Source organism: Sebastes fasciatus, chromosome 5 (assembly GCF_043250625.1).
Source record: "Sebastes fasciatus isolate fSebFas1 chromosome 5, fSebFas1.pri, whole genome shotgun sequence".
Taxonomy (NCBI): Eukaryota; Metazoa; Chordata; class Actinopteri; order Perciformes; family Sebastidae; genus Sebastes; species Sebastes fasciatus.
In genome coordinates, this window is record NC_133799.1 from 33,369,432 (window position 1) to 33,390,503 (window position 21,072).

The 21,072-nt window shown below is 42.5% G+C and overlaps 1 protein-coding gene across 6 annotated transcripts in view; it reads left to right on the forward strand.

The window, feature by feature from the left end:
* The window catches only part of ect2 (epithelial cell transforming 2), a 55,147-nt gene that overhangs the window by 9,891 nt on the left and 24,184 nt on the right, over window positions 1-21,072 (forward strand). For 3 of the 6 annotated variants that reach the window (XM_074636872.1, XM_074636876.1, XM_074636875.1), the window contains exons 4-17: window positions 3,431-3,523; window positions 5,162-5,344; window positions 7,093-7,182; window positions 8,868-8,975; window positions 10,387-10,460; window positions 12,200-12,330; window positions 13,048-13,163; window positions 13,673-13,735; window positions 16,187-16,412; window positions 16,624-16,794; window positions 18,226-18,350; window positions 19,067-19,186; window positions 19,311-19,379; window positions 19,834-19,944. In XM_074636872.1, the coding sequence (XP_074492973.1) occupies window positions 3,431-3,523; window positions 5,162-5,344; window positions 7,093-7,182; window positions 8,868-8,975; window positions 10,387-10,460; window positions 12,200-12,330; window positions 13,048-13,163; window positions 13,673-13,735; window positions 16,187-16,412; window positions 16,624-16,794; window positions 18,226-18,350; window positions 19,067-19,186; window positions 19,311-19,379; window positions 19,834-19,944 (1,680 nt within the window). The remainder of the gene's footprint in view (window positions 1-3,430; window positions 3,524-5,161; window positions 5,345-7,092; window positions 7,183-8,867; window positions 8,976-10,386; window positions 10,461-12,199; window positions 12,331-13,047; window positions 13,164-13,672; window positions 13,736-16,186; window positions 16,413-16,623; window positions 16,795-18,225; window positions 18,351-19,066; window positions 19,187-19,310; window positions 19,380-19,833; window positions 19,945-21,072) is intronic. The other 3 variants (XM_074636873.1, XM_074636874.1, XM_074636877.1) reach the window with 3 other exon arrangements.

Below are 21,072 nucleotides of genomic sequence, written 5' to 3' on the forward strand. Positions count from 1 at the left end.
TATTTCTTTGTGTCTGTGATTCAGTACACAGCTTTGGTCAGACGGTCCATGCACCTTTGAGTCATTCTGTTTCTGTCCCAAAAGTGGCCTTGCTTTTGAAACTATTGCTGCCCAGGGAGTGATCATCCCTCTGTTGTTTAACTCTGCAAGGCCAAGTGAGACCAAGGTGCAGTTTAGTTTTCTGTCTCAAACTGAAGTGTCCTTTTTACTTAATGCAGTGAGTCAAACGGAGAAGCTGATAGGGACAGTATTTCCTTTCATTGTGGCCATGTTGATAGACTATTTTGTTCAGTAGTTCAGCACTGAGTTCACGTAAAAGTAGAGGCTTATTTTCATTGCCAATGACAAATTAAAAACACTGATTTTATATTGCACTTCAATGTGCACTTACTTACACATACTTACGTATATTTGGTGACCTCTTCTTGTCTTGGTGTACTTACTGTTTTATATAGGTCTTTGTCACTTATTCAGACAACATTCAGAGAAATCCCTTTTCAATTCAAGTTTCAGGCAGTTGTATCATCTTTAGCCTCTGCAATGTGATATATATATGTGTATATATATATATATACATATATATATCCAAGAACATTCACAATTTTTATATTCGGATATATTGCAATATGAAAAGTTGTTGGCGGGTGTTTGTAAGCACACCACATTCCAAATTTGCCACTCCTCCTCGGCTCAACTAGCGAGAGGGGGAGAGAGAGCGCTGTTAGTGGGAACAAAGCAGTGAATCGGAGAAATAAAACGTCTTTTAAAAAAAAAAAAATTGTTTCACGGCGGTTTCAATCTAAAACAAACAACTAACTCCACAACCCTGCGGGAACGTGCCGAGTTGCCAGATTTTTAATGAATGCGGCCAAAAGGCAGACTGTCCTCTCTGCTCGGTGTGTGTGTGCTCGGTCAAACCGACACACCAATAGCAGCAGACAGCAGAGGAGAGAGAGAAAGAGAGGAACAAGGGGTACTCGCAGCGATGTAGCAAACCCGTTTTCATCCGTCAAACGCGGCCGCACAAGCATCTAAAGGGGGACTTGTGCCCATCGATGTATAGCCTAATGCTTGTGCCTCTGTATTTGACCACCTGAACGGGCTGCACACCCTGCACCTTGCTATTGGTTGCTGGGGGTTACACCCCCTCGTGAGGCCTAAAGGCTATTTGCAGATGCCCAGAAGAGTCCAGAGTAAAGCAAAATAAGAAGGAGAAAATACATATAGATATAGAAGAGGGCTGCCACACACTTTTCTTAATACATCGCTGCTCCTTCTCTTCAGTCACTCTATAGCTCGCTCCACCATCGCTGCTATCTCTCTCTCCTCCTCGGCTCAGCCAACTTTGAATGTTTACAACACCACCGACAACTGTTACATATTATACTTTTAAAAGCAAAAGCAAAAGCAAGTATTGTAAAGTGGTAAAGTACAGTAATTAATAGCATCACTACAGGGCTCTTATACCGTGAAACAACTACTAGCATATGACGCACATGTAATGATAGCAGCTACTGGCTAAAGGCACTTATACGACGCGGTATAACAACTTTTTAAGTTCATAGCACGTCACACTGTACGACATGGATTTTATTAAGACTGGGTTCGTCAACAGTATTAGACTGTATGATATTCAATTTGAGGCGGGCTCAATTGTGTGATGAATGCATGGCAGGAAAAAAGTCGGACTATATGAAATGCTGCTTCTGCAAAGTGAGTTTGAGTGTGTTTTTAGCAGTAGATTTATGCTAGCTCCCCAGTGTACTGTGTCACATGAGGTCTTATTCTAATTGGTTGGAGGGTAGACGTGGGTTTTAGCAGTAGTCACACTGACGGGTTTTGGTCCTAAATTTCTGACACTGTCCGAATTTTGACGCCGGGCCAGCGTTGCCAGATGTACGATAATTATTGTATTTGTACGTTAATTTGGCCCTGTGTACGATCAGTAATGCTTAAAGTGTCATAATGTTCAATAGTTTGACCATTTTGTGATGCTCAGGCTTACAATTAGTAGTTGGTTTTAGTCAAAACATGTATCCTAGATTTTGTTTACGCATCTCTTCTCATGTGACCTCTTTCCAGCCAATCCGGTGTAAGTAGACTATTACAAAAATGATCAGACTCCAGACAGACTATATCAAGACTCCACCATTATTCTTTTACAATTGGACTTTTAGTCCAAATCCAAATTTGTATGTTTTTTTCCTGCTTTTTTTTTTTTTTTTTTTTTTTTAGCCATGTGAGCAGACAGACACATTGCAAGTCAGGACAGGATCTCACCAGGTGGTGTTTCTGGTTGAAAATCTCTGAATTTTTCAGAAAGGCGCTGGTGTTGTCACTGTGCTCCCCAGCACCCTGCCAGAAAAAAAACACTACTGTATATGGACACTCAAGAGTCTAAAAGCAGTACCGCTGCTGTGAGCCCAACAGCCGAGCAGAAGCAGCGTCACACGCCGTGCAGATGGACTGACTGAGCTTGTATAGACTACAAGAGAAACTTACTCCAGCCCCGCTCCCTCAGTCTCTCTACATCCACACACAAGCAGCAGCAGCGGGGGTTGGTGTGGTCATGATGATTAGATTTTTTTTCCCCTGTCAGAAAGAAGACAAAAAAAATCCTGGCTAAAGAACCGAAGGAAACCCTGGATTAATGTTATATTTAGTTTTTTAACAAAACAAAAATGTACCTTATCAGGCTGTTGAAACATACGGCATATAACATCCTGTCTAAATGTGTGCATGGGGGAGATTTATGTGCGTGTTTGTGTTCGCTCCAGTAAGCAACAGCATAGTTTTCTGTCTTCGAGTAGCGCCATGTGAAGGTGATTTGGAGGCGTGGCGGCAGACTTAAGTGCTGCAAGAATGACTTCCTTCCCAGATCTCCAGAGCCCTGTCACTTCTGAAGGCTCCCTGCTTAAATCACCCATTTCTCCCTGCCAATCTGCAGCACAGCCACATCCAAAGACATCTGCCGACAGCTCCATCAGAGTTCTCCCGATTGCCTGCCTGACCGCCCGCCGCCATTGCTCATGCAACCCAAAGAAAAAGATGCCCCCCCACCATTTCTTCACGTCCCCTTCCCTTTTCTATCCCCGTCTTTTCCTCCCGAGGGCTTTGAACCTTTTATATTAATTTTTTAGAGAGATTTCTTCTCCTCCCCCTGCGACGCTTCATATTTGTTTGAAGTCGCTGTCTTTAGACTTTACAAGGACACGGACCCCGCCCCATCTCCTTCCTGAATCCCTAAACCCGGCCATCCTCTCTTTTGTCCTCATGTGGTAATTTGTATGAATCTGGCTTTCTCTTTCACTCTTTCTTTGTTTATCAATCTCTCTCAGCCTTCTGTCCTTCTCTTTTTTTTTTCGCTTCTGCTCTCCTCCTTTCAAATGCCAGTGTTTGACATCCACTTCCTGCTGGTTGGTTTTTACAGGCCATCAGAGTAATGGAGGTACCGGTGGTAAAGATAAGAGAAGGCGAGGCGGCTGCCGAGGAGAAAACGATGATAAAATCTATAGTCAATATGGTACAGTACAGTGTCTGCCGCTCTGGGTGACTTGTCTGACACTTTGATGGGAACTGGGAGGGGAAGTGCCGCATGAGTCTTTAATTCACACTGGGTGCTCACTCAATCATTGTGCATGGCCAACTCACTGATGGTGAATTGATTTGTGGGTGAATATTTAAATAAATGTGATGTAATACTTGATTTCTGGATCGCTCTCTTAACGGAGATTTGCACTCAAATGTCAATGCAAGTTTCTAGGCTCAGGAGTAATATGAAAGCCATTTAAAAAGCTTTGTGTTTAGCTCCGTGGCATTTGAAAATGGGCAATTTCCAGCCGTTAAAGTTGCAAGCAGTCCCGTGAAAATCTGTTTGCACACAAAAGATTTCATTAGACTCAAATCAATAGCAATGCACCTGAAGCTGTGATTTTTGAGTGTCCTCTCCTGTTAAAGAAATGTTTCTTTTGCCTTTTTTTTTGCAAAGCATGTAAATTAGCTTTCTCTCTGAGGGTTGAGATGAGAAGATTGATAACAATCTCATGTCTTTACAGAGCTAGAGTCAGGATGTGGTTTTAGTGGTAACAATTTATCCCTCTGACCCGCAGCGTCTGCCAGATACGGTCGGGGAGTTTTGGCATGGCTGTAGACTCTTAGTCTTAGATAACAACACATAACATGTTGACTTGTGAGCTGTAGAAGTGTTGGTAGGTCGAGCCAGGCAAGCTGCTTCAGGTCTTGCGCTAAGCTAGGGTATGACATTGGTATTAAATCTGCTCATCTCACCTTTTAGAAAGAATGCAAATATGTGTATTTCCCTAAATGTTAAACTATTCACACAGGTGTCTAAAGCAATGCGGATCCTAACATTGTAATAACAAGTGTAATTCTAACTGTGTGTGTGTCACTCCGCCGATGCCTCTTCACTTTATCCTGTGTCACCTACTGGAACTTGTAATATTGTTTTACGGGGCAGGTTTACAGGTAGCACGAGTAATTTCACCCCCTCCGGCGCTGCCAGCTCTGCCCATAAGCAGCCTGACAGTTTGCTCTCTGTTACAGAAGCCATTGATTCAAACAATTCTATTCTGATTCAGAGTAACACAGGCTGTCCTCTGAGAGGGCAGAATTGATTGTTTTCATGCAGCACTGGGCATGCTTTCTGAGAGAGAGAGAGAGAGTATGATTGTGTCTACTGAATGTGTAAGAGTGAATGATGCAGTCCTTTCTACACCTGTTTTTTTTTGTTGATAGATTGAAGAGCTCCCTTGACCTTGGTACATTGACAGGAAGAACAAAAATAACAAATGAAAATCTTAATTAAAATATATTTTTGAAAAACAGCACATTGGCACCAGACTCTCTCATTTGAGTCAGTCTTGGTTTGATTGTGGCTTCTTGTGAAGCGGTTTACTTACTGCTTTACATTTCAGTGAGGTCAGTATTAAAACAAATATTTGGTATCAAAATGAAAGTTCAGTGATTCCATGTTTTTCTCATTTAATAATTAATATATTATCCAACAGCGTCACTAACGAGGCTAACTAACCTCTCTGGTAATCTGCTGATTAATTGTCTGTCTTCTGAATGTTACATTTCCTTTACCGGTCCGTCACGCGCCGCTCCATTCACTCATAGTCTTGTGGTTCTTCCCATTCAGGACATCAACACCCCGTGCATAATGACAGACAACGTCCAGGAGTTTGGAGACGGAGAGAACACCGATTTCGAGACCGTGTTCGTCCTCGCAGACTTTGATACTCCCGACTACAGCTACCTCTACAAACGCGACAATCGCATTGTTGGGCCTCCCGTTGTCCTGCACTGTGCTGCGAAAGAGGAAGTAAGTTATTGTTTCACAACATATGCATTTTAATCTCTGGGGGGGGGCAGGAAATGTGTCACGGACTAGATTCAGACATGATGTAATCAAGAAGTAATTGAATTCATTGGAATATATCTCAAATACAGCATTTCTCCACCTTGGTCTAAAGCAGGGGTGTCAAACTCATTTTACTTTATGGGTCACAATTTGGCAGTCCAATTTGATCTCAAGTGGGCCAGACCAGCAAAACGATTGCATAATAACCTATAAATAACAAAACCTCCCTTCCTGTTAGTGGAAAGAGGTACATTCTGAAAACGTTCACTATTAATGAAAAGTCCATTTACAAAATAGACGAACAACCTGAGCTGTCTCACCGATCTCTTGGTTACGACTAAAAAACAGACTACTGTTTCCTCAATCCTTCCATTTATCTTCTCTGTTGTCAGTTTTCCTGACAAGTTCTTGTATTTTTTTCGCCACGATAATTCAGACGGTGGCGCCGAATATTATATTCCTAGAGCACTGAAAGGTGCTGAACACACCAAGCACACTGGCTTCCCATTTACCTCTGTGAGGAAACAGGAACTGGTCCATTTTTTCTTGGAAAACCCAACACTGTCCACTTTTCTCCTTTTTGACAAAGACATTTTCCACCGGCGGCTCCTGCATGAACAGTATCTTGACGGTGTTGTGTCACGTAGCCTATACATAAGCATCTATAATAGTGCATCCAGCATAGGGCCTGCTACTGTTATCAGGACAGCGCAACCCCCAAATAGGAATAGCAGTGTATTTTATTGAAAAATTGGAATTAATAACTTTGCAAAGTCATCCAGTGGGCCAGATTGGGCCCTTTGGCGTTCTGGTTCTGGCCCCAAGGCCATATGTTTGACACCACTTGGTCTAAAGCGCGGCTTCTTAAACTTTTTCAACCCTGAAATTCAAATAAAGAACTTACAGCTTCACTCTGAAATTCTCACTCAGAGCAATATGTTGTCTGTTTGTCATGTGGGGGGTGGGCTGAGGTCCCACCAGAGACAAGTCTGAGATCCTTGATTTGAGAAAGCGAGATGCAAAAAAAAAAAATACATCATGGCTTTGAAGAGGATGATGAACAGGAGCTGCAGCTCCCTGCTATGCTGTCTGTCTGACAGAGGCTTCACATAGGATGCTAGTGTCGAACATGAACAATATGCCCCGACCGTGGCCTCTATCAACAAGACAGAGGCGCTCCGCACGTTTGTCAGATGAAGACGGCACACACGTACACGACGCTGGTTTTGACTGCATTGCAGAGCATCGTAAAGATGTATATCTCGTGATAACAGGAGAAATGGTCTCCTAAAACCAGGTATTATTCGAATCATCCATTGATAAAAAACGTAATGGTAAAACTAGTGTTTCCCCTGTCTTACTGGGATACAGGCTATACGTGTAGTACGAACTGAAGATGTAGTACAACAACTTTCTTTGATCATGAAGCCTGATGTTACTCTACAATTGTCCGGTTTATCACTGATGTTTATGAACTACACTGCAGACTGCATTCTCTACTAACGGTGACTCATAAACTGCGCTGCATTTTTATGAACTATAATAATCTGGTCATGGGTCACAGCTCTCGCCCGCGTCGAGATGTTGTCTCACCCCCCCCCTTCCTCTTATTACAGTTCTCATAAAACTGAAGTTACATTCTTGTGATTTTTTTATTATTTTTTTTGCTTTTGTAGTGCACTGATTTCAGATTTTTCGCTTCCCCACAGCCTCTACAGTTTTCATGTCGTCCTCTCTACTCCACCACAATGCTTAGCCTGTCGCTGTGTTTCACTGGCTTCAGGAACAAAGAGGAGATGGTGAGTATATTAACTTAACATTATGCAACTAACTTTTTTTTTATGCCTCCGCAACAGCCGTGACCGGAGGCATCATGTTTTCAGGTTGTCCGTCCGTCCGTACAATTCTTGTGAACGGCTCATGAACACCTTGAGGGAATTTCTTTGAAATTGGCACAAACGTCCACTCAAGGATGAAGAATTGTCCTTGAGGCCTGGTATACATGGTCCTCAGAGGAGAACCGGCAAGCGCACCACTGTGGCTTACATCGTCAGACGGGGCAGAGTTCGGTCTGCTGCTCTGTTGGGGTCAGCGGAGAACCTGTGGTTGTGGGCCTCAGAGCACTTGTTGTCTCTGAAGGCTCTCCACAACCTGGACTGGAGAACAGGAGGGCCAACCTCATGTCAAGAAGCGTGCCTCTGCTGGACGATTGAGATCTGTTTGCCACCGACTCAACACCCTCGACGTGTTTGCTCATGTGCCATGGCCAAGAAAGCTGCTTTACGCCTTTCCGCCGCTCCGTCTCATCCCTCCCCGACTGGAGAGAGTGAGGCGGGAGCAGTTGTCAGTCATTCTGACAGCACCAGGTCGTTGCTCGGTGCCATGGTACGCAGAACTGGCTCGGATGTTGGCCCCCCAGCCTTGGACCATCCACCAGTTCTGGGGGGGCTCTTGTCTCAGTAGGCGGGGGGCAATAGGCGTGATGCCCACGCTGGGCCATCCTCTCCAGGCTTGGCTCCTGAGAGGGACATGCTGAGGAGGGCTGGACTGTCTGTACAGGTTGCGCAGACTATCCAAGTTGCAAGAGCGGGATCCACCACTGCCAGTTACAAGGCGAAGTGATGTTCCAACGTTGGTGCGAGAAAAGGAAGCTAGATCCCCTTTCCTGTGCAGTCGGGTCTATTTTCTCCTTTTTACAGTGTTTGATGGATAGAGGGCTGTCTCGTGCCATTATTAAAGTGTATGCTGCAGCCATTTCTTCCTGCCATGAGGGTTCTGGCGACAGACCGGTCTTTGGTCACCCCTCTCATGAGGCAACGACCAGTGGTGCACGCCTCCTCCTCGCAGTGGGAACTGCCATTGGTACTCGAGGCTTTGGTTAAGGACCCCTTTGAGTCCCTAGAGCGTTCCTTTAAAGGCGTTGTCATTCAAGACAGCTTGGATTGACCTCAGCTAAGACAGTATGTGATCTAACCGCACTGCTTGATGCTTCAGGGTGAGCGCAGCAGGGCTACTCTCAGACAAAACCCCTCCTTTGTTACTAAGAACTTAAGGAGTTCTTTCAGGTCGAGGGTTATACAACTGGATTATTTTTGTCCTCCACCCGATGCGGGAGACAGGAAGGCAAAGTTGCATCTGCTACGCCCTGTAATGGTGTGGCTGGTATAGCCCTTTCCTATGGCTATAGTCATGTTGTCTCTGCTTATTTGTGTATAATGTTACTGTAACACATTTCCACCCAATGCCTGGTATACATGGTATTTGGAAATCAATAGTCTCAGGTATGCAGAGTGAAAACTATCTGGACAAAAAGATTAATAGCAATACAAAAAAAAGCCAGTGGCATATGCCACTGGCTTTTTTTTGTATTGCTATTAATCTTTTTGTCCAGATAGTGCATACCTGAGTCTGGCATGTTCCACCTTGGTATTTATTTTCTCTGTTTGTGCTTAGCTTGTGCTTGGTATTTTTTTTTCCCATGTAGAAGAACCTGGTGAATCTCGTTCATCATATGGGTGGGACCATCCGGAAAGACTTCAGCACCAAGGTTACTCATCTCATCGCCTACTCCACACATGGAGAGAAATACAGGGTTTGTCCATGCTTTCTTTTTTTATTTACTCTGATCTTACTATCTTTTTATTCAGTGTGTGTCTGACATTAATGCTACTGTGCAGTCGTGCTAGGGAATATTGTTAAAAATGTATATCTATGTTCAAACTTTGCGATATACAATGTACATACTGTAGATACCATCAGAATTTTTTTTTTTTATTTCAAGAATGTTTAGACGAAATAACTAACTAAAATACAGCTATTAGTGCATATAAACATAATGATAATATTGTTTTTCTGCTTCCAGGTTCACTCTTGTTTTACCTTGTTTTGTTTTTTTTATATAATGATGTGCGTGTATTTAGCGGGAAAAGCTGTACAAAACAATCAATTTAGCTTTCAACATGTTCCGAAAATGAAGCAGTCTATAGCTGATTAATTTAAAAAGTCAAAATGAGGAGAGAGAGGAGGAGGAGGTTGGTGGAGGAGCAGTGGGCTACCTCGGGTCTGATAAGTGAAGCCAATGCTGAAATGCCTTAAACCTGCATTCTCTCTGCCAGCCAGCAGGGGGCGACTCCTCTGGTTGTATAGAAGTCTGTGAGAAAATGAGCCTACTTCTCACTTGATTTATTACCTCAGTAAACATTGTAAACATGAGTTTATGGTCTCAATCGCTAGTTTCAAGTCTTCTTCAATACAGCATGAAGTTCACCTCCACCCTCCGGTGCCCCCCAGGTTAACACTGTTAGCGCTGGCTCAGCCGTCGCCACGTTGAGAGCCGTGTGGAGGCAATCCCTCTGCTCTTGAATATCGAATTTGCCTTTAATTAACCTTTAAGTCCCAGTTGAATCCTTTTTAAACAATACACCCAGATGGGTGGATGAACAGACTGACACGTCATTCTCTCGGTTTCTCTGGGATTAACAGATGCTTGATCCTTTACTTCTTTCAATCATCTCTGGCAATGATTTCCCATTTAATGATTTTTTTTCTTTCTTTCTCTCTCCCTCATCTTAGTTATTACCTTCACTTTTTTCACCTTACCTTACCTTTTCCTCCTGAAAGTCTTGTGGAGGGTGTATTTGGTTCACAAAAAAACACAAAACGCAGTAAGAAGTTGAGTCACTTGCGTGACAGGCAGTCAAGACTGCTTTCCATTTGAAAGTGTGTTGCTAAACGAAAGGGGGAAAAAAGGAACTGTTTCAACCAATGGAGCCTCTCATACTTGTTTTTATATTGCGCCTGAAGTGAAAACTGTTTGTACCTGTCGAATTTGTATCGTGATTCTAAGTAACGGGGCGATCAGGAGTAATGAAAACAGACTGTGAGGATTGACAGTGGAGCGATTTGAAGATATTATAATTATTATGAAGTTGTATTTACTCATTTGTGTTTTGTTTTCCTCCTCTCTCTCTTTACTCTCTGTCTTGTTATGCCCTATCTCTCAGCTGGCAGTATGCATGGGGACGCCCATTCTCACTCCACCATGGATCCATAAGGCCTGGGAGAGAAGAGATGAAGTGTAAGTTGAAAGAAGGAAGCTTATGTACCATTCAAAGCTGCTCTCCTTTATGACAGTGCCTCTGCATATGTGAGTAAGAATCAGCGTGTGTGTGAATGTGAAAAGTTATTTGGGCTCACCGGTGTGAGGAATTCCGACGTCGAGGTTTGCAATGAAAGTATTATTATTTAGCCATTGCTGACCATCACTTTCACTAGTCAGACAGGCCAAAGTGAACATTGGCTGTTGTCTGCTTTGTGTTTTCTTTGCAAGCCTATATCTGCACTCAGCGAAAGATTGTTTGTGACAGATTGTTTTCTGTTCAACATCGCTGTTGCAACCGCGAGTATATTCTGCTGCTTGGTAAATATACTGTTAGTAAAAAAAACTTGGATCTGGCTCAATTTTGGCACTACTCAGGAGGCGATACAAAGTGTTTAAGGTACTTTCAAGGTTACTACAGTACAGTACAGTACAGTTACCACCATTTTACAACTACTTTTGATCAAACAAATACAACGAGAGAAGGAGAATGGAGAGCACTTGTTGGGTAAACAAAATTGTCAGTCACCCACAGCCCTGCTCTGGATTACCGTTGTCATTTAAAGATCCCATATCGTGCTCATTATCAGGTTCATTCTTGTATTTTGTGTTTCCACTAGAACATGTTTACATACTGTAATGTTAAAAAAAAACTTTATTTACCTCATATTGTCTGCCTGAATATACCTGTATTTACCCTCTGTCTGAAACGCTCCGTTTTAGCTCATTTCAACGGAATTGCGTTGCTAGGCAACAGTTTGGGTCCATGTTTACATCCTGTCAGCTGATGTTATTTACATCCAGTGCAACAGGAAAGAAACTGGGACACATTTAGAATGTTTACGTTTAAAACCGTGTAATGTTCTAAATATTGTATATTTGTGACATCACAAATGTACAGAAATCCTAACGGCTTGTTTCAAACGCACAATTTCTAACTACGGTCTGTGTGTGTTTCTCCGTATATTGAACGTTTTGATAGTTTAATAGTATTTATATAACACTTAAACCTGCTTTATAATATAAAAGACATGAAAATCTCACTTTTTACTATATGGGATCTTTAAATGTGTATGTCAAGAAAACATAAAAGAAGACCAGAAACAACATCTGCACCACACCCTACACTGTTATCTCTCCCACAACTACATACTGTACCTCACATACCAAGCAAACGGCATGTAAAAAGTGACATTTTCCGCTATTGCCTTTTTTAATATGTTATCTGTTTCAGTTTGTGAAATACAGTGGAATCACTAGAAAAACCAGGTACCGTAGGAGTAGCCTCCCAAGGTTCTTTAAAGTTCAGGTTATGTGAAACCTCAGGTTATGAGTTGTGAAGTTTCTCCAGTGGAAATGGGCAGTTTACTGATCTGGCAGGCAGTCGAGGTGGTCCGGGATCAAACCCCTGGCGCTGGGTCTTGCATTTGAGTTGGTACAGCCGCTAACTAAGCAACACTGAGCTTTGTCTCCGGAGCCGCGCACTATTTATTTCTCAATGGAATGCATTGTGCTTCCGTAGATCTACACACAGATCCTATTAAAATAGAACAGTTACAGAATCAACTCTGTGTACTTGACAGTTTTAAGACCTCGAACATTCACCAGTGTTTTTGTGTGTGTGTGTGAAACAATTGCACTTAAAGTACTACAATTGCAGGAATGATTACATGGTAGATTTGATACTGACCTTGTTTCTCCCACCTTCGTGTGTTAAGGTACTTTCATGCAGGAGAAGAGGAGTTTCGAACAGAGTTCAAAGTGCCTCCATTCCAGGACTGCATCCTCAGTTTTTTGGGTTTCTCAGATGAAGAGAAGGCCAATATGGAGGAGAGGACTATCAAACACGGTTAGTGCTTCACCACACGGGGATCAGTCATAGTATTTTTTTTACATGTAGTTTTTTTGTTGTTTTTATGCAGACAGACATTATTCACTGTGCTTACACTTTACTGTACACTTTATGAAAATAGCAAAAAAAAGTACACCACCTTCAAAACTCGTTGGATTAGGGCTGTACCAAATAGTTTTAGGACATTTTTCAAAAAAAATTCTGACTTTGGACATTTTTCAGACTTTTTCTTTTTCAGACATTTTCAGACTTTTTTTTTCCTGAACATTTTTCTGACTTTTTTTTCTTTCTGACATTTTACAGACTTTTTTGTCAAATAGAGGATTTTGTTCGAGGATTTTTTTCTTCTTTTTTTGGGGTGATGTCATCATATTATGACGACATAACATTCATAAAACCTCAATAGAAGCTTTGAATGTTAAAAAAATATGACATTCGGTACAGTCCTAGTATGGATACGGAGCACTGTTCTTGCTAGAGCCCCATGCGGACTGTTTCATCATGTTGGGAAATCCAAAACTTAATGGACCTGTTGCCCCTAGTTACGATTGCTAAGCTATGAGGGTTTAGTGAATGGTCAGTTCTGATTCAAGACATTCACACCTACATTAAGATTAGTAAAGCTGATCCATTTAAAAGAAGGTCTTTGTGTATATATATATATATGTGTGTATGTATATATTTTCATCATCTCCTTCTTTTTCGGTGTCTAAGGTGGCAGTTCTCGTGAGGTTGGAGATGAGAGGTGTACACACATGGTGGTGGAGGAAAACTCAGTAAAGGAGCTGCCATTTCCTCCCTCCAAGAAACTCTATGTGGTCAAACAAGAGGTAGGTAGTTTTTTGTTTCTGTGCTGTTTTCCTAACACAAACAAGTTTGACCCCTCTGATACTAGTCCAGCACTATCTTGAACATAACAGAATAATGGGTATAAGTTTTTTGCTACAGGAAGATACAGACATAACAAGGACGAGGGGAAAATAATGAATCCTCTCAGTCTTCCTAAACCGATTGCCAAATGATCAGGATTGCTTTTTGATGAAACTTCAATAGATCCAGTCTCCACTCTCCCTCTCTCTCTCTCTGTCTGTGCTGTCAGAGAGAGAGGGATCAATAATAGATTTCTCCATTCCAGTTGATGAACAATTTGAGCCGAGGTAGAGTGGTGGTTTAGGTGTAGCTATAACCCCACGATCAATACGGCCTTTTTCTTTGCTCTGCCAGTTTTATTGTTTTTCAAAAGAAAGTCTGTTATTCTCGTATCAGAAATCTGTTTTTCTACCATCCTCTGTCCTAACCCAGGGGTCAGTAAAAAACAGTTCTCTCTCCTCTGTGATAGTGGTTCTGGGGCAGCATTCAGATGGACGCTCGGGCCGGAGAATCCATGTACCTCTACGAGAAGGTGAGTGTATTATGGGTAATGTTAATGTGTGTGTATTAACTTGGGAGTTCTTAGCCTTCTGTAACTTGAGGCCCACGTCTGATTGTTAAAATCATTTCGAGGACCAAATAAATGACGAGCTGGGCTATAAATATGTGTTATGACCCACATAAATATTCAGCTTACCCTCACCTGTCACTGCCTGCCATTATGAATCCAAACTATTCAGGGTCATATTTCCTCACCACATCACTTTGGAGCTATTACTGGTGCAGGGTTGTCTCCAACATCACTTTTCGTTTACTTTGCGTAACTTTGAAGTGTTATTTAGCCTCCTTCCCGGAAAGCTAGCATGGCATGGTTGGGACCAATGGATTCCTTAGGATTTTTGGTTTCATATCATTCCAGCTGTATTAATTCAAGCCAAATGTATATACATTCCCCTAAAGGATACTGCACACAAGACAAAGAATAAGTATAAGAATTATATACCACAGTATAAAGGCATTGAATTAACCTCGTCTATAAATCTCTTTGTCACATCAGTCTTTTTTTTTAATACCAACCATTTATTTTGATGTAGCGGCCCATACCTGTCTCACTACTTTTAATTTCTGTTACTGTAGAGTTTTATCATTCATTTGAAACCAAACAAAAGACACGTATCCAGGCTCCTCCAGTATCCCCACAGGAGGGCTATTTCATTGCAACCCTTTTTTCACTTTCAAAGTTAAAAATGGTGCGTGCCCTGCACTCGGTGAAACACGAGAGCAGAGGATATTAATGATTGTGTAAAGTTATAGCTGCAGTGCTGCAGAATGAGTAGAGGGGGAAACACTGAGCCAACTCTTTACATGGCTAATGAAAATGACTATTCCACTAATATCTGTTTACATGCTGCCGTGCAGCACTCGGATTAATGTAACTGATGGAGGACTTGTTGGACCGTGTGAACACAGCCTCCCTCTTTCAATCCTTCGACCGCCTTCTTTAAAAGGTCGGCGTTGTGATATTTTGCGTATATTCCTGAAAAAAATTGTTGATATCAAAGTCTTTCATAATGTTTAACAGTAGGAGTGTTTCTCCTTCTCTTATTTTGGGCATGCATCCCTGCACACTGTCGGCTAGTCGATTTGTGTCCAACACACAGAGCTGACTGTAAACAGGAAAGAGGTTGTGTGTCACAAACGGCAGTTAAAAACCATGATTGAGACTCATATTGCGAATGCTCTGTATACATTTCCAAAGAATGCTCCTAAAACCAGAATAATATCAGCATATCACACATGTCTTAATCTGAAAATGCTCCATTCAGAGTAATCCAAACGGAATATGCTGTTTACAGGACCCGTATCAGATTCACATGCTGTTGGATAATCTGACAAGCATTTCATTTGAAGCATACTGCCGCCTTGACCTGTGACCATCTCACTCACTCGCACTAGCACTCTCAATACTTCTGCAGCTTTAAACTGAATCTTTGTATTTCTGGAGTTCATTTGCACTTTTACATTCACAGTATTACGCTCCGATATTACCGATTGCCGTCCTACAAGAGTCCACGAGGGGAATCTCTTTATTGTGAAGGAAATGCAGTACGCATGTCACTGAGATTAAAGATACTTTGTTAGTGGTGCTTTTTTTTGGCAATACAAATTGGCCAAAGCAACAAGGTTTAGTCAGTGGATCAGTTTGAATTTTTTTTCAAGTGAGGAATAGTACAAGAAAACCCCGTAAACATCCACAGTGAGCCGTTGATGGATGAAGAGCCGGAGGCTAAAGGCGCTCTACCGAGCCACCCCGTCCTGTGGAAAACCGTTCGCACCGTACAACATGTGCTTGTGTTTGCTCACAGCTCGGCTTGGTTATCTCAGCCGTGTGGAAAAACTGCCATTGGATCTTTTTAGAGGTCTTACCAAGGTCAGTCTCACCAAAGGAAGTTTCAAAGTGGGTTTATCAAGTTACCACGCCCTTAAAGCAAGTTCGACACTGGGTTACACAGTGCAATTGAGATCCATTTTAGCCAGAACCACCGCTAGGGCTGCCCCCTCTTAGTCGACTAAGACCAAAATGACCGATTAGTGGACTCATCAACTAAGATTTCTTTAGTCCGTTCTTCTGAGCACATCTCTGGTAAACACCAGTTTTAGAGTGGTGCTTTTGTGTGATTCTTTGTAGAGAAACTTTGTCGATTAAATCTACTAATACAACTAAGAATTTCTTTGGTTGAAGACACAGCATTATACAACCAGGAATCGAGATTTACACAAAAAAGAAGAAGATAGTATGACATTTTGGATGGGCCCACCTCACTGTTCAACAGATAATTGCAAAAGTATTTTTTTTGCTTCAAGGTGTTATCACAGTTTGCGTGCAGCTTGCTGTCACATTGCTATCTTTTTTTTTTTTTTTAACCCATCTTGTATTCATCTTGTCCTCATATATTTTTCTTTTTGTCCCCCTGTACTTCAGAACGACAGCCCGGCCATGAAGAAGGCTGTGTCCCTCCTGTCCCTCACCACCCCCAACAGTAACCGTAAGCGTCGGCATCTGAGGGACACGCTGGCGCAGCTCACCAAGGAGACGGAGATCTCTCCCTTCCCTCCGCCACGCAAAAGGCTGTCGGCAGAGCCCTCCATGTCGATTGGTTCTCTGCTGGACATCTCTAATACCCCTGAGACATGCAAGGCCTTTGCAGGTAAGAGAAAAATAATGGAGGACTGGAAAACACCTGCTTGATCCAGCATGAAAACCCTTTTTATTTCTCTGGTTGACAGTTCTACCAGTTCTGGTATATGTATATGTTTGTGGAAAAAATACAGTAACTTAAAGGATATTCTCTTCTGTGATTATGGTTGATTCTTCTTAAGAGAACAGTAACGAGATGAACCCCTCTTCATTTTGAGTAGGGAACAATACAGAGAGCAAAGGAGGCGATACTGTGACCAGGAATAGGAAGAGTAGAAGGAAAACCAGGGAAAGGAGGCTTAGGACAGACAGGAAAGAGAGGAGGAAAAGGTCCTTCCTGGGTACTCTTCAACAACCCGACGAGGAGCAGCAGCAGCCAGGAACTTTTGCAGGTTAGGTTTTTCTTCAAGAGTACGACTGTTCTGCTGATGATGTTAGCAGATATCAGACCAACTCAAGGCTAATATAAAGCAGTTGTTGGAAGGATGAAAGAACTCTGTGGTAACAATAAAGAAGTCCTGCATCAGTTTTACCGATGGAAAATAGTGTTTTAGGGCGTTTTCACATTAGGTACGATTGATCCTTACCGTGCCCGAGTACGATTGCTCCCCCTCGCCGCTCAGCTTTCACATTAATAAAGTTGTTCCATACCCGAGTACACTTGCGTCATCACCCTCGTGTATTTGTTTATGTTGAGATCAGCTGTTCTCGTGGCGGAGCGTCGTAAAACACTTCATTCAAATTTGACAGAAACAAAATAAAAACTCACCTAAACCGTCGTCGTCCAACAATCACCAATTCTGGTTTGGTCGAAATAAACTCTTATTTCACAGAGTTTGATGTAAAAATATGCCGCTTTACACGCTGTTTCCCCCGCTGTCTCTTTCTCTGCCCGCCGAGCGACTCTCGTTCTAGGGAGGTAAACCATTAAATCAGCTCCGCTCGACCCCATCGCCTACTATTGTTTATATTTTAAGGAACCTCTCGCCTTCCTGCTTTATCATCCACAGCGGTACAGTTCAGATGATGAGGTCGGCGCATGATGCGTGCAGATACAGACAGATATGAAACCGTTTTATATGTATACAAATTTCGGAGGAGACCGGCGGCGTTGAAAAAAGCCTGCCCTTTCAATACTACTCACTGACTGCTAACGTTGCTCGCGTTAACTAGCGGTCCACTTCCGTGTTTCGGTACGGTTAGCTTTCACACCTGATGAGAACCGTACCCCAGACCACCTTTTCAAGTGGACTCGAGTTCGGATCGACGAACTGTGCCCGAGTAGGGTACGGAGCGTTCAAGCTAATCAATCGAATTGGACTTTGGGGACAAGTGTACTCGGATCCGGGCCTGTGATGTGAAAGCATTGTTAGTGAAGCACTGAATTATGCCCAGGCCAGCAGAGTGTAATGGAGTACAAACATGATCATGGACTTGTGCAGGTCACAGTGTCACCAGCTCAGCCTTTATGTTGCATTTTTTTTTTTACACGAATACCGTCATATTCCAGCTACCCCAGTGAAATGTCAGGAAGGTATGAAAAAATGTATACTGCCCAAGCCTGTACGGCGCATCCAGTGTGTACCACAGACATAAATGTTTTCTTTTTAGCAAAAAATATCAGGTACAAAACTGAAAGTGATGTAGTCTACCAGTAGCCCGTACTCCAAGTTTTATTTAGACATTTGACTTTGATTCAGCCCTAATTTCATTTAGAATTGCTAAAAGTCTAGTGGATTGACACCTGGGGAGTGTCTGTCCTTGCTTCAGCGCAGTATTAACAAGTTGCTTTCCTCCCTTCCCTGCCTGTCTCGTTCCTCCAGAGAGCTCAAAGCCATCCAAGAGTTCCACTCCGGTTCTATCCAAGCAGTCAGCCAGGTGGCAGGTCTCCAAGGAGCTCTACCAGACTGAGAGCAACTATGTGGACATTTTAAGCACCATCCTACAGGTAGCTGTGTGTGTGTGTGTGTGTGTGTGTGTGTGTGTGTGTCTGTGTGTTCGCACAATGTAGACAAGTCTAGCACTCCCCTCACAGGTTGGCCAGTTGCCCCTGACAACAGTTTGAGGCTAAGCTACAATCATTAAAGGTGTGTGTGTGTTTGCATGCTCTCACTTGGCCTGTCTTATCAGTTGGTCCCAGCAGAGGCAGACCGCTGACCAGTGAGGGAGAAAATGGCCTGCCTGACCATTTCTCTTTCTGCCTCCTCCCCGTTCAAAATCTCTTTTCTCTTTTTTTCTTTTTTCTTTTTTATCTTTCTTAGGCTTCCTCCATTTTAACATCCTTTTCATTCACTCTTTCTCTACCTGTCTCCACTCTCTTTCTGCCTCAAACATCTCTCCATCTCCCTCTCTTGTAATCCGTCCTCTGTGTTGTATTCTACTCGGTTTATTCTGGTATTTTTGGCATACTGCATTTGACATAACGTCATCTTCACACGAAGCAGACTAGAGCTAAAACGCAACAGAGTGTCATTTTCCCCTCGGTCTGGACCGAATTAACCAAGCTATAGTTGTGAAACCCACCTCAGATGCTAACATCTTTTGTTGACTGACACTCTATATACTATACTGAATATTGCTCATTGATGTTTTGTTTTTTTTGTGCAGTTTTGTGGAACATCTGTTTTGTTCGTGCGCTTCTCTCATATCTGTTTTTATTTGAAGCTTTTCAAGCTTCCGTTGGAAAAAGAGGAGCAGGTGGGTGGACCCATCCTGGCCCAAGAAGAGATGAAGACCATATTTGGCAGCATCCCAGAAATCTACGACGTGCACATGAGAATAAAGGTAGCGTGTCCTCGACTGTCTATCCAAACCAAGTTTAACGTTTGTGATGATGTCTTTTCTTTTTTTGAAGGGGCATCGTTGACCTGTTATTTTCTGTGTGTGTGATGGTTGGTTTGTTCATCAGAGTAACCTGGAGGACCTCCTGTCAGACTGGTCAGAGGACAAGAGTGTAGGAGATATCATCCTCAAATATGTGAGTACAAACACATCTCTACGAGTATGCACGTGTTGTTCATACAACAACGTGCACACATATGGTAACGTATGCTGTTAGCTGTTGCACACTCATCTGTAGGAGCCTCTAAGGCTGGGTTGCACCAACAATGATTAAATCATGGTGTTACAACTCCTAATGTAACTAGCTTCAAATGAAGAAAGATTCAATTTAAAACCTCTCTTTAAACGTTTTTACTCTAAAGATGGATTGAGCAAAAATAATCAAGTTCCTTGAGAAAGTTAAGGGACGGACTCAACCCAATGGAGTTTTTGTTGCAACGGTTGCATATTATACCTTTTAAACAAAACAATCCCAAAGCTGATGCAGCATTTGTTTTGTTTTATTCCCCTGTCTGTGAAACCTCGTGCTTGTATCTGTGTGAATCTTCTTCTTGATGCCTCTGCCCTGTCCTCATCTTCTCTCTTTCCAGTCTGAAAAGCTGGTGAAGGCCTACCCGCCTTTTGTCAACTTCTTTGAAATGAGCAAGGAGACAATTGTTCGTTGTGAGAGACAAAAGCCACGCTTCCACGCTTTTCTCAAGGTATGACCTTTTGCATTTGTACTATATGTTTGTTTGTTTGCCTGACTGATGGATGGATGGATGGATGGATGGATTAGATTTCGCAGCAACACTACAAATTAGTGTTGTCAAAAATATTGATGTATGGATAGTGAATGTTAGAAACGGTTTCAATACTCATGTTCCACAGTATCGACACTAGGGCTAAACGATTTCGAAAAAAATATCTAATTATTTTGACGGATATTGCAATTGCGATATGATTTGCGTTATTAGAGAGAATGATTGTTTTTACATTTTCACTTAAAATCATATTAAAATGATTATGGTATGATCTTTTGTGGGGATCTGTACCAAACAAAGATGCTTTCTTAAGAGTGTAGAATATGATGTGTAGGGTAGGAAATCTCTGCAGCCTCACAATATTTAATGTAAAATGGTATTTTGACACCAATTTCACCTTTAACAACTATTGCACCTCGATTTCAATAATATGTCGATAACTTGTGCAGCCCTAATCAACACACGGGTAGCACTGAGCTTTTTCACCACTATTTATCTTTTTTTTTAAGTTTATTTCTGAGTGACTGACGGACAGTCTCAGTAGTAAGAGCACAGCTTCTCCAGCACACACGCCAATAACTACTACAGTACTGACCTGTTGCAGATTTACAGCAAAAAAGCCCGTTGAGCGGATGGACTTGAGCAAATTGACCTTCATTTTGCTGGTGGTCAGCATGCAGTGCAAAAATTGTCTCACAAATCAGTGTCCCTAATGCCTAGTTCACACCACACCACTTTAGCCCTGATTTTCCGCTCGCGAGGCCCCCAATAAAAGCCCCCAGATCAGGGGAAAATCCACGTTGGCTCAGCGCTCACACGTTGGCTCAGCGCTCACACGTTGGCTCAGCGCTCACACGTCGGCGCTACGAGTGAACTGTTTAAAGATGTGAGCTGAGAGGATCACTGGTGTATCGCAGACCCATCCCAGATATCTAGCAGGCTAAATATCTGGACCTGTCGGGTAGTCTGTCAGGGAGCTACAGCCAATGAGAGCGCGAGACACGGGTTGAGGGGAAACCCGGGGGAGGAGGGGTCACCTGTAACAATAGGAACTTTAATGTATGTGTTGCATTTGCAACTCGGAGC